At 35.8% G+C, this 13,889-nt stretch overlaps 1 protein-coding gene across 6 annotated transcripts in view; it reads left to right on the top strand.

Annotated features, from left to right (window-relative positions):
* Window positions 1-13,387, top strand: part of CCDC138 (coiled-coil domain containing 138) — a 38,770-nt gene extending 25,383 nt beyond the window's left edge. For all 6 annotated transcript variants that reach the window (XM_065845368.2, XM_071807771.1, XM_071807763.1 and 3 more), the window contains 2 exons: window positions 11,399-11,537; window positions 12,578-13,387. In XM_065845368.2, coding sequence (XP_065701440.2) covers window positions 11,399-11,537; window positions 12,578-12,749 — 311 coding nt within the window. In that variant the 3' untranslated portion in view covers window positions 12,750-13,387. The remainder of the gene's footprint in view (window positions 1-11,398; window positions 11,538-12,577) is intronic.
* Window positions 13,388-13,889: the final 502 nt, after the last annotated feature.

Raw genomic sequence — 13,889 nt, 5'->3', positions numbered from 1 at the left:
CCTGCTCCTCAGGGCATAAGAGTGAGAGGAACTACTAGAGTTGTTAGACAGTAATTTCAGAGCTTTGTGTCAAGAAAACTTCAATTTCAGCTTATTTTCGTACTGTAAAAGCCTTTTTGGTTTTTTTTTTGTTGTTGTTTGGGTTTTGTTTTGTTGGTTTGTTGTTTGTTTGTTTGTTTGTTTTGAGGGGGGGGTGATTTTGGTTTGGGTTTTTTTGTTAGTCTGGGGGGTTTTTCGTCATCTTCCAGTACTTCTGTGGATTCTCCTCACTACTATTACTGCAGTTGAGGAAAGAAACTTTGCAACCAAGTGAAGTCCTTCCCTAACCATTTGCTTTCTGTTAGCAAATACTTGCTTCATTTAACCTATACTAGAAACTGGATATGTAGCCAAAATGAAGGTGTAAGTAGTTATTAGGGTAAACAATATAATTTTAAATAATTCATGTTTTGTGTTGTGTCGTTTGCATGCTGGAGTGATTCTTTTCCTTTGGATGAGCTCAGTGGCGTAAGTTGAAGTCCAGTTGGTTTAGTCTGTCCTCTTCAGTGGAAGTCATAGGTTGCTTCTAAATTCCACAGTTGGGAGAGTTAACAGCTTGTTTTGAACCTGACAGTAGAAAATCAACTCAACAAAGATATTTTACACCTTTTCTCTTACTACACTCTACTACTATTCTTGTCTAAAAATGTCCATAGTGGTGCATAAAGTGATACATTTCAGCCTGTTCAGCCTCCTATTTTAAGTGTTCTTTCCAGTAGCTGATACACGGGAGTACAGCACCGAAGCAGTGTTTTAGCTATAGTTTCACTGTAGCTATCTCATCAGTGTTGGTTTTGTTTCATGGTCAGATGGGATGAGTGCCAGTTCAGATTTATCCTTTTCAATCTCTTCCTTGGCTCTCCATAACAAATACCAGGATTTCAATCCATGTTCATTTGCTGGAGGATGCCCATCTTTGCTGCAAAGATTGATTGATAAAAGCAGAATGAAGGGAGCAAGTCCTACAGTCTGGTTTTTTTTAAGTGATGGTGGCATTTTGCTCAAATCTGGGGCTTCAGATGGGTACCGTAAAATTCAGCTTGATCATTCTTTTAATCTTTGAAACTAATGGGTGGTCTATAAAGACATTTTTCTCACTTCCCATTGAATAAAAGGGGAAGAGATATATTCCTGCTGATTTGACAGGGAAAAAAGATTTCAATACCAAGGCTTTTGAAGGTTTTCTTACCTTAGTTAAGGAAAGAAGACTACCAAGCCATGATGTTTGCTTTAGTCCCATTTCTCAGCTATGAGCCTGTCTGAAGACAGAAGAACAAAACCTTCTCTGATAGTATTACAGAATCACAGAATGTTAGGGATTGGAAGGAACCTCGAAAGATCATCTAGTACAATCCTCCCACTGGAGCAGGAACACCTAGATGAGATTACACAAGAATGTATCCAGGCAGGTTTTGAATGTCTCCAGAGAAGGAGATTCCACAGCCTCCCTGGGCAGCCTGTTCCAGTGCTCTGTCACCCTCACTGAGAAGAAGTTTCTTCTCATATTTAAGTGGAATCTCCTGTGTTCCAGTTTGTACCCATTGCCCCTTGTCCTGTCATTGGTTGTCACTGAGAAGAGCCTGGCTCCATCCTCATGATACTCACCCTTTACATATTTATAAACATTAATGAGGTCACCCCTCAGTCTCCTCTTCTCCACCCTAAAGAGACCCAGCTCCCTCAGCCTTTCCTCACAAGGGAGATGCTCCACTCCCTTAATCATCTTTGTTGCCCTGTGCTGGACTCTCTCCAGCAGTTCCCTGTCCCTCTTGAACTGAGGAGCCCAGAACTGGACACATTATTCCAGATGCGGTCTCACCAGGGCAGAGTAGAAAAGAAAGTAGATTTAGTGTCTGGATAAACTCAGAATGTGCTCAGTGATAGATTTCCACAAATGCAGTACTCTGACGACCTTTAAAATTTTGGGAGTAAAATATATTAACTGCTGAATACCGACATGTTTCAGTTTAATTTAATGACTTATAATGTGTTTATTGCTAAAAAAAGCTTTTACCATTTCCCATTTAAACAACTATTACAACTAATGTTTAATAATTGAAGTACTAGTTACTTGTAATCATCCAAGTTGTTTTAATATGTTACCAGTGGCTTCCAGGGTGTCTTCTTGCTCTGAAGTTCTCCCTATGACTACAAGTTTATTTTCTCCGCAGATCTTGTTTCTAGGACAGTAGTTGCAACACACTGTTCAGAAGAATTCCTGGATGCCAGACATGAAATGTTTTCTGGAAGCAGTCTAGCATGACCTCAGCAAGAAAATTTGTTCTGTGGGTGTTGAAGAACATCACATCGTTAGTATTCAATTACCCTGTAGTTGAATACTTGTCATATACAATTTTGATGAATATTGTTGTTCCTGTCTTGCTTCTCACACAGCTCACTCTGGTTTTTAACCTGTGAATCAGTTAAAACAGCTCCAAAGGATGTCTTGAGTTTATTGTCACCGATCAGAAATACCATTGTTGAACTGCCAGCTGATTCATGCCTGATTTGAGACCTGTGATTAGCAGAGACCTGCCTGAGTTTCACCCTTTGCACTCTTACACAAAGACACTGTACATGTTAAATTCTTCCCACAGCAAAAGGTGACTTGTGTCGTGTAGATCAGTAGGTTCTGCTTTCCCAGCCTTATGTTCATTCAAAGAAATCAAAACCTACTTGCTCATTAGACATTACAAAGCACTGGCCTTTGCTTTAAAAAAAGCTTACATTTACTTTCCCTTCAAGCTTACTTCTGAGTATATTTTACACTAGCGTGTGTGTATTCACAAATTAAGAAGAGTGGATATTGAAAAAGATATCTCTAAATGTCACTCTTGTGCTTGCTGAAAGTTAAGACACATTCTGATAGGGCTTAAGTATGATTTCTTAACCATGTTAACTTTTAGTAACTGCAAAAGTGAGTTGTATTTACACATTTGTCAAACCTTCTAATTTTTTTTTTTTAAGAAAATTTTCTGGTCATGGATAACCAAGTCTGTGCCCAGATTTACTCATCCCATAGAGAAGTTAATCAAGCCAGTGGAGATAAAAAGATTAAGCTTAAAAGTAAATAATCACAGTATCTTACTATGGAGATAATCTTTTTATGTGGACCGCTTGTATGTACACTTTCTCTCTTAATTCGAGTTGGAATGTTTCTGTAACCAATGCGAGGTATTTCACAATTCACACTATTCTACAGGTACTTCTAAAAAGTCAATGATCAGAATCTGTCAAGGAAACCCAAACCCACTGCTTTATTTTTTTCTTGAGTCTTAGCATTTTGAGACTTTAAAGGCTATGAGCAGTGAAGGTATAGAGTAAAAAGTGCCTGTAGGCTTAAAGAGATTAAAATGTAACTGTATTTTTCAACATACTGTCTTTACTGGTAGCTGCAGGATTGAAACTTTTCAAAGAGGTTATTCTGCAGTACCAAAGGGTAAAAATGTCAAGTCTGTGAATACCATACTAAGGTAGGATTCCCCCTCACCTCTGTGAAAGGCAGATGTGAAGTTATCCAGAGGAACCGTGTTTGAAGCTATAGTGAAAAGAATGATTTGCAGCTTATGTGAGATAAACATTGAAATACAAACCATTTAAAAGGAAATCCTTCCTCTATTATGCTGTCTTACCTTTGTGATTTTTCAATTAATTCTTCTGAAAACAGTGAATAGTTATGTTGGATTAATAGATGCTTTAGTTTAATATTTTAATCACGGATAAATATGTCTGACTCTGTTTAAATGCAGGCTATGATAATGTTAGGACTGACCTGTGGAGCTGCCAAAAGCAAGCAAGTACACCGAAAGTTTGCACACATTTTTGTGAATTAGTTGCAAGTGTAGTTTCAATAGTTCAATTTTGATAAAATACACATTTGCAGGTTTTAAAAATGACTGCAGTAAATGGAATAATGTAATTTAATTGCTACTGAAGTCATAGTAGCCTTCTCTCTAATAAGAAAAAATATTATCACCATCATTTTCTTCTTGTTCTAGTAACAGTTTGTAACACTTAGCCATTCTGAATTTTGGACCAAAGTAAGAAATAAAAGGGACCATTAAATGTAAACTTATTTAGAGCCAAGTAGCCACATTGTGAGTACAAACCTTCACTGTGCATTCAGGGTAATACTGTACTTTGTAAGCAGCATACCATTTTGAAGGCACTTGTGAATGCTAACGTTTTAAAGTATTTGGTGCAAAATTGAGTTGTTTATGTCAGTACTTGGATATATGCATCCCTTTTCAAGTCAATTTATTTATGAAATCTTTAGAACAGTCAAGTTTATTCAAGTAGGATCTTGTTTGCTCTTATTTACTGAACTTCCATTTTTAATATACAGTTTGCAGTTTTATAGTTTTCCATAAAATGGCTTAATTTAAAACAAAGTATTATTTGATTGGGATATTTTTAATACACTTTTAAAAATGTTGTATTTGACTAGCAGTACTACTGTACTTATTAGCCAACTTTTCTCTGTAACTTTCAAGGTGAATTTAGAGCAGTGTCATAATTGAAATAATTTCACAAAGAAAGGCAGAAAGGCTTTTTTGAAAGTAGATAGTACAATTTGTGCAGTTTGAGTAACATCTATGCTTTGTCAGAGTTCAGACTTTATTTACCTTCTTACCTGCAATCTGCCCTTACAGAATTACAGGTCATACCAGGTTAGTTTATTTATGTAAAAGCTTGCTTATTTGAGTTTGTCACTGTGTTTGAAATACTGTGCTTAGTTCTGAGCTGGTTATTACAGGAGCACAGATACAGGAGCGAGGGGAACAAGGCAGGTGAGCTCTGACAGTAAGTGTTGGAACAAAGCTCCTGTCAGGTGTAAAAGAGAGAATTGTGATTCCTTCAGTATTTCTGGTAGTTCATTAGGCTTTTTCTGATTTCTTGAACAAAGTAACCCATAATACTGCGTAGCTTCAATTTCTGATGGTATCTAGGTTATTTGTAAAATGGTGTTTTTCTCTCGGGTTTCATTAGAATCAATCTTCTATGGTTAGACCACGCTGGTTGCTCACAGAGAGTTCAATTAGCACACCAAAAGTTTTCATATTCTCATGTTTCTAATCAGTGACCTTCCACGAAAAATGCTTGTTGATTCTTACTGTGTTGTCTTTACACTTCTGCTATGCTAGCAAGTATGATAAGTCTGGTTTTCATGTGTTTTTTACCTGTTGCCTTCTAAACGGGCAGTTCCAGCATGGACTTTCATTAGACTACTACTGTTTTCTTGCCACAGTCATTAATACACTAAATAAGCAAAATTGCAGAACTCAGTATTTAAAACTAAAGTTCACATTTCAAGGCAAAATGTTTTGCTTTACTTTCATCCAATTCCTTGCACTACACACCTTCCAGTCCTTCTACTAACCAGGATCTTCTCCAATGTAATATCGCATGTTGGTTTATCAAATGGTATTAAAATCTGAGTTATAACTGCTGTAGCATTTATTTACCAAACAAATGCATCTGACTACTCTGACACAACATACCTGTAGTTCCTGTACACATACTTACAGATAAACCTGTTATACACTTTATTTCATTTATTCATCTCCTTTAGTTCCTGAAAATATCTTCAGAGTCTTACTGAAGGGCACAGATGCTCAGATTTCCTTTTTTATGTATAAGTCCAACATACATATATTGCCTTGGCCATTCTCTCTTCACAAAATGCTGCTTCCTGACTTGCTAGGAATATTTTTTTAGCTCTTCTTGTCATAAAATTGAGGCAACATGTTTTTCAGAGTCCTGCAGTCTGTTCTGGTGTCCCTGACTAAAGGACTCTTTTGGAATTACAAGTTTGAGGAACTTTTTTTGGTCCCTTTTATCAAGATAGAGTTCTCTCCTGAAAACCAGAATATTAGCCAAAGTGTGCAGCCAAAATATTAATATACCATTAGCTTCTATCTCATCTTTCTTGTGCTGGCCACAGATCACCTCACTGCCTCTTTTTCATTCTATTTCTAGTGAAATGGCTGGGAGAATTTTATTTTCTCAACAAAGTCTGACTTAACCTGACTTTTCATACTATTCCTTTTATTATAAAGATGGTTTCTGACCTCCAAGGAATAGCTTTCTTTCCTGATATTTTCCTTGTAGGCTTCTTTTCATTCCGAGCATCTCTTGTGACGTTAAGTATTCCTGCTAATTTTTTAACCTTTTCTATTTTTTTTTTTTTTGGTGAGTATAACCTCCAGTTGCCATTGGTCTCCCATATGTCCTGTGTGCGTGAATGTCTTGTACATCCTAGGAAGCTGAAGAGCAATTCATATCGCACTGAGGTCGACCCATTGAGTGACCAGCTGAAATTGCCACTTGTGCTCTCTTAGCTCAGGATCACGCCCGTAGGCATCAACAGTTGAGGTGCCTTTTGCTGTCTGGAATCTCACCCTGTCTATGCTGTGCTTCAGCCACTGGCACTTAACAGTCCTGGCTGTTGATTAAAAGAGAAAAAGTTAAATTCAGAAAATGGTTCAAATCTGACAGGTTCAAATCTCATTATAGGCAGTTTGTTATTAGCAACATGTAAGTGATATTACTGTTTCATTTTAAGTGTTTCTACTGTGGTACATAGTTAACTTTCGTATTTGTAAACTTTTTCACAGTGCTGTGACACTTGTATTCACAGAATCACAGAAGGTTAGGGATTGAAAGGGACCTCAAAAGATCATCTAGTCCAATCCCCCTGCCGGAGCAGGAACACCTAGATGAGGTTACACAGGAATGTGTCCAGGCGGGGTTTGAATGTCTCCAGAGACAGAGACTCCACAACCCCCCTGGGCAGCCTGTTCCAGTGCTCTGACACCCTCACTGAGAAGAAGTTTCTTCTCATATTTAAGTGGAACCTCCTGTGTTCCAGTTTGTACCCATTGCCCCTTGTCCTGTCATTGGCTGTCACCGAGAAGAGCCTGGCTCCATCCTCGTGACACTCACCCTTTATGTATTTATAAACATAAATGATGTCACCCATCAGTCTCCTCCAAGCTAAAGAGACCCAGCTCCCTCAGCCTTTCCTCATAAGGGAGATGCTTCACTCCCGTATTGCTGTCATGTGTTCTCCATTCTCCCAGCAGATCCTCATGCAATTAGAAATGAGGCAAAGCTGTAATCGTTAATTTGTTAAAGTATGAACTTAAAATTGACATTTCTGACAGTCTTCATTTTCTGAGCTGGCATAGCTTTAGGTATAAAACAGAATTTTCTGGGTAACTATAGCTGCTGAGATTTTATGCTGTGAGTGACTGATTACTTTGAGGGTAAATTTCAGATGAATTCTGTCAACAGTGATAAATTGCTCATTGTTCATTGCAGTCTACCAATCAAGTTAAACTAATTCAACTACAACACGCTGCAATTTTTAAGGATACCAGTGGAGGCTTTTGCAGTTTATTTTGAATTGTGCCAAGGTCTTGTCAGGATGGATTCCAATTTAGTTTTTCTAAAATAATTAGTGAAAACAATATCTGTGCAGATCTAAACCACCACAATATTTTAAAATGTGAAACTTATATTCTTTTAGTTCATCAGCTAGACATGCGTTTAAATGGTACGCTTGTTTTATACATTTTCCAGTTACTTATTCTGCAAAAGCTTATCTGAAGCAAATATATAAGCAGGGTCACAAAAGTCCATTTCAGCGTGTGCCTTTATCAGTTTGATTTCACATAATTGAACTTGGTGAAAGTTTAGAAATTTCTACTTTGTCTTAAAAGTAATGCTTATCTTTTACGTTGGTTTGTAAACTTCACAGTCAAGACATTCTTACAGCATATATATGTGTGTGTATATCTACTTTTTTGAATTACATATTTTTAACCAGTAAGGGCAAGGCAACAAAAAATATCCAGGTCAGTTGAATAGGGTATTTGTTTACCCTTGCAGAAAAGCAATGTAAAGCATTTTATGGCTATTTAAGGATATTTATAGGAATAAATTATAGGACCGCCCTCTTCATCCCAGCGGTCTTATTACCTTCTCTCATGAATTAGAGCTCAGCTGAGTCAGAGTTATATTAAATGAGTGGTGTCTGAAGTTATTTGTTGTTTGAATAGGCAATAAAATGAAGAATGTTTCTTCTTTTCTTGAATGTCGGTGTTCTCACACACTTACACTTTCCTTACCTTTCTGATAAACATCTTTGGTAAGTAAGAGATACTGTTCAAGTTTTTATTGTTAAAACAGACTTCATCATTGGTGCCATGCGCATTGATAGGGCCCTTTCTTTTTCTTGCAGATAGGCAGTCATTTGTAGGAACTCTAGCAAATTATAGAAGAATTTCTATAAAGTTGTAGTTCTGAGATTTTTCTTGCTTTAGAGAAGGTTATCTCTTGCGGCTGTTTGTGTAAGAGTTTTTCCTTCAGACACTCTGAAGTGATAGAAATGTTTGGATACAAAGTACTCTTAAGGTGGTAGGACTGTGTTCATTGGGCTTTGCCTATTTGCCGTTCCTGTTTGTAATTTTGCCACCTTTTTTCATGGATTTTAACAGGTTAGACTTACTCAGGCACGATGCCATCATATTAGAAGTGAATTGCAGGTTAATTATTTTTCCAGGTCTAATACACTGTTGTATGAATTTAATAACTTCAAAGTTGTCATAGAGAGCAGTGGCTCAATACAGAGTGCTGAATCTTGTGTGTATGTCAGTCACATATGCTAAATTTAGCACATAGGGTGAACCCATCTAATGATTTTCTGCTTGCTGTAATTGACAGGTAGTAGCCCTGAGTTTTTGATGTCACAGTTTCTGAAAAAATAATACCCTCTGCAGCGAAAGTAGAAAAATATTAAAAGAAATATGAAAAGTGGTATGCCCTCAGTAACTATGTCATGGGGACTGTGTTTGCACACACCAAGGGCAAAATGCAGCCAATAATGACTTCTCTTGTTGGATTCCTGGCAAATACGTTCAGTTCTGGGTTTTTTTGGAGGGAAATCAGCATTCCACGGTTCCCTTGCAATATTTGATTAAAAGGCATTTTCAGGTCAATTCAAACATATCTGGTTAATTTTGCATATGTATAAGATGTATTTCTTCAGCATGAACCTTATTTTTGATCTTAAGGAGGCTGTGCCACTTTCTTTGTTCCTTTTAGGAATTCTACTGCAGCTTCTAGTCTTCAGTTCATTTGCTTTTAATTTCTTATGGTGTCTGCAGGTCTATAGAAATTCAGTCGAAGGTTACTATTCCAGTATCCATGATGTTTTTCTTGACTTAGAAGTTGTCAATGGTACTTAATACATCACTTCAGTTACAGCATTCTGTCCTTGATTAAAAACTATAAGCTAAAATAAAATGACAGAGAATAAAAATATATAGATACTTATTATTTTTAGTATATTTTAATGATTACTGCTTACATTTCTACTTGACTTTCATTCTGGTTTTATATTTATTATTGTTACAATTTTGAGACAGCAAATTGTAACTGGAAATATTATCATACTAAAAGTAAGAGGAGAATATGCATAAAACCATAGGTGGATTGAACATGGTACAAAGAATGCAAGAAAACATGGAAGTAGAAGTAAACAGAAAAATAATTTTTAACCATTTATTGCCTTGATAATTTATGTCTCTTGGAATAATTGTTTTGTGTTGCTTTGGGTTTTTGCAAACCACAAAACATCTGCCTGCCTTTTCCAAACTTCATAGTGTATCAGTTGACATCTTGCTTTTAATTGCTGCAAGGTTGGCCCCTTGCTACCAGAGCCTATTATCCTGCAACTGTATAGTTTCCATCCATATATATTACACATTTTGTGGATTCTGCCTGTTGAATCGAGACTTTGAAGTCAATTCTACCAAAAGCACCTCAACTGACAAGACAGGAGAACTCACACATAACTGTAGATTCTCTGATCTGTGCTAAAGACATTTGCTGTTTCTTGATCTCTTCATCTGACGGTGTAAAGCAGCAAAGGCCCAGAGATCTCCCTGGCTTCACTGTAATGCACAATAAGATGCACTCGGCATTGCGGGGAGCGACACTGGGTCATTAGCTGGTGTAGTCAAATGACATGCCATTGTTCTGTAAAAAATACAGGTTTTGAAAAATCTTCTTCCTAACATTAAGGTGTAGGAATTACTGAGTCTTTGCTAAATATTCAGTATAAATGCCCAGCTCTGAGAAAATTTAGTTGTTTAGGCTCTCAAGCTGACTTTAATTGCCAGGGTTTTGTTGGCTTCTTTTTAAAGCCCTATTCCAAACAGTTTTCTGTAGCATCTCTTCTGATTTCAGCCTTCTGAAATAAATTAAAACCTTGAATTCACTCCAAGGCTACTTGTTATATTTAATAAGTTGTGTGTCCTTGGACAAGGAAATGGAAAATTTTGAACAAAAGTGACATTCAGTCCTCTTTGAAGTGATAAAAGCAGCTTGACATCTGATTTATAAATTAAAATTTTCAGCATGTGTGTGAATATTTTTTAAGTGTCTATGTTTATTGGTTTATGGTGTAATTTGCATGTTGCAGTTTCTTATTAAGTGTAACACATTAAATATTCTTAACATTATGTAAACATCAGAATATTTTCCTCACATCTGTATTCTTCTAATGCAAATGTCCTGTGCTAATTAAAAAAAAAAAAATCAGTCGTTACTTACTTTTTTTATGTTCTTGCTAGACATTAATTTTTAATATCAGAACCAAGAATGAGATCATGAGGAAACAGATTTAACCTTATTCTGAAGTGATCAGATTTTGGGGAACAGGATAGAGGGAAATGTTATATAATGTGATTTAAACATTCATCCACAGTGTTAAGGGAGTTTTGTTGATATTGAAGAGTTCTTTTCCAGCTCTTACTTTTACCTCTCAATTATTATTTTTCCTGTCTTGAAGCAGAGTACAGTGATGGTATTTTGATAACAAAGGGCTGTCAGGCATCACATTAACTTCTACATGTACTATCCCTGTCCATGTGATCTGCAGCAGCTTAAAATATTTCCTTGTGAGGCTTTTTGCGGGGCCTAATATTCTCCTCACATGAACAAATGGAAAGAACCGTGATTAATTAGCATTGAATAAATATGTTCAAGATAAGAATTTTTATTTGAGTTTAAAATTATTCTGTTTCCTGTTTTCCTTTGTTCTCAAGGGAATAGGCTTTGTTTTAATACAAGGGTCAACAATGTCAGAACTCTTAGGAACTTGCGTTTTTTCAGTTCCTGGTTTTACCTGAGTTTTGCATCACATACCCAGCATAAACTGAATTATTTCATTTTTCTAATAGTTGCATAGCACAAGGCATTTAAAGCTCTCTAAAGGTATCAATAGCTGTGTTACTTTTCCCTGCACAGAAGAGCTCTGTGATACATTTTAAGAAATTCTTTTCTTTTACAGGTTTCTTACAGCCTTTCCTGGAAGCCTGCAGTAACGAATCCTTCTTCCGTACTTGCTCTGTATTGCTTCGAAGTTCTAAGTTGGATATTCAGGTTTTGGAAAAGCTCTGTGTTATACTACAAAAACTCTCCAGAATCAAGTAATCCTTTACTACCATTATTCTGTTAGTTACTATTAAATCACTGAACCTGGGGACCTTCATCTCTCTGCTTTTTCAGAACTGATCTCTGTGTTGCTGTTTATTTGCTCTGCCGTAGACAAACCTGGACTTCCTTAGGTAGCAGTTAAATTTAAACTTTGTGTCACAGGCGTGTAAGACAGGACTCTCAATGCTTATATATCCAGTTCAATTTACAGAATACAAACTAATAAAAAAAAAAAACAAAACTAAACAACCCTAGCCTAAAGAGGAAATGTTCCTTATGTATGCAGATGACAAGAATACTTAGAAGAGAACCCTATTCTTTTCCCTTGACCTTCAGTTTTACTCAGGCACTTGGTAATATCTGCTTTGAAAATATAGTCTCATCTGTGTCTTGCATTCCTGTTTCATCAATTTTCATTTCCTACGAAAACGAAATTTCAGGTCTTGAACTGTGTGCGCCTTTTGGGGATTGTTAATCTTTATAAAATATGTTGTTGCTCACTAATTGTTAGGTTATTGTAACAAAGGTCTTCATGCATTACTTATTGGGATTGTTTCATTTATAAAAGCAGGTGTCTAAACTGAGCAATTTTTTACATTAGACTTAAAGTTGTTGACAAAACTGAGGTGTTCATTGACTTTATTTGGAACAAAATTGAACTCTAGGAAAAAAAAAAAATTATTTCCTGTAAAATAATCTGATACAAATCATAACCTATATTGGAAATATACTGAAAGTAAAACTTGCTGAGAAATCCTATTTTTTTTTTCAATTTATAGTTTCTGGAATCTTATTTCCCATTAGTGAAACCCTTTTCCTTGAGCTTTCTTTATACTACATGTAAATACCACTTAAGTAAAATGCATTGAAAACCTGCTCAGACACTATATGCAATGTAGAAGAATTATATGAAAGTCCCAATATAATGCACATTTTTCTTAATTAAAAGAATAGTTTTCTGTAGAAACTTTAATCTTTAGATGAAACTTCTCAGTTTTCAATTGACAATTATTTTATGTAAAATCTTTTGCAGAAGCAATAAGAAGATGTTTGAATTGTTTGCCCTTCATCAGGTGATCCAAGAACTACACAGGACCACAAACGCAGATCATGCTTTCCTCTGTATAAACCTCAATTCAATTCTGTTGAATTTGGGATTGTTGAGAAGTAACTCTCTTACCTCCAGCCTAAGCACAAGTCACTAGCACTATCTTTCAATCTGATTATTGGTCTGTATAATTTGTCAACTCCCTGTTAATTGAAATTTGGATATTTTTTTACTGTTTTCTATAAATAAACTAAGCAGAACCACAGTACTGTGTAAGTTGCTCTGTATCATGTGCCGTCTCGTTGATATTTCCCTCATTGACAAAAAGGAAAATATATGCTAAATGACTTTCTTCAATACTTTTTAAAGAAGTGAAATAATGCTGCTGTTCTGAATGATTGATGCAATCGAAGGAATTGGATCCCTTGAGTAAGCAGAGCAGAGATACCAGCCTTTCCTTACAGATATGAATCTTAGCTACCTTTGACTCTCCAGAGAGTTTTATAAATCCTTTTATTTATTTTACTGTTGATAAGTAACAGGCAGGTATCTTCCCAAATTGTCTTTTGAGAAAATTACAGTTTCAATTATTAAAACCAGATTTTGATTTAACATAACTAGATGTGTTGAATGAGAAATGCTGTTATTGTTTTGGTTTCAGAATGTCTTAGTGTTTGTTTGACCTTTTCTTGTAATTATGTAGCTTTTAGTATTTTATCCTGCTTTGTATGAATCTCTAGTGTAACTTTGGGTTGTAAGATCTCTGAAAATGTAAATAAAAACATTTCTTAAAAAGCTTGCCAATAGTAATCCCTAATGTATAATTATTAGATGTTATTGTTTCTGCTATATTTTTTATTAATTTGCATCACAATCCTCATCTGATCTCTTTTCTGAGTGTGAGAATACAGCTCAGTGTTCACACATAGGAAATAGGATACTTTTAAAAATTCAGTTTCGTCTTCCATTTCTTATTTCTGTTTTGTACCGTAATTACTTTAATTGTAAAATATAAGCTGCAGTTAAAATTAAAGATCTATTGTATGTTAGTCTTTGACTAACACTGGCAGTCAGTATAAAACTTCAGAGAAGTTTACTTCTCATTTTCATATGTTTTTTCTTGCTTTTCCTTTGTATTTCTACCTTTGAACTGCATCTTTGAAGTTGAATTCTAACTGCAAATATTTTTCTAGCAATTCAACTTACGTTTCTGACATGCTTTCCTATGAAAGGAGTCTACAGTAGATTTGGCACCAAGTGTGTCTGGAAGAGAGAGCGAGCACTGCGTGCTCTTTGG

This window comes from Patagioenas fasciata, chromosome 1, assembly GCF_037038585.1.
Source record: "Patagioenas fasciata isolate bPatFas1 chromosome 1, bPatFas1.hap1, whole genome shotgun sequence".
Lineage (NCBI taxonomy): Eukaryota > Metazoa > Chordata > Aves > Columbiformes > Columbidae > Patagioenas > Patagioenas fasciata.
Note: the sequence above shows the minus strand (reverse complement) of the source record. Positions and strands in the feature narration are given on the sequence as shown.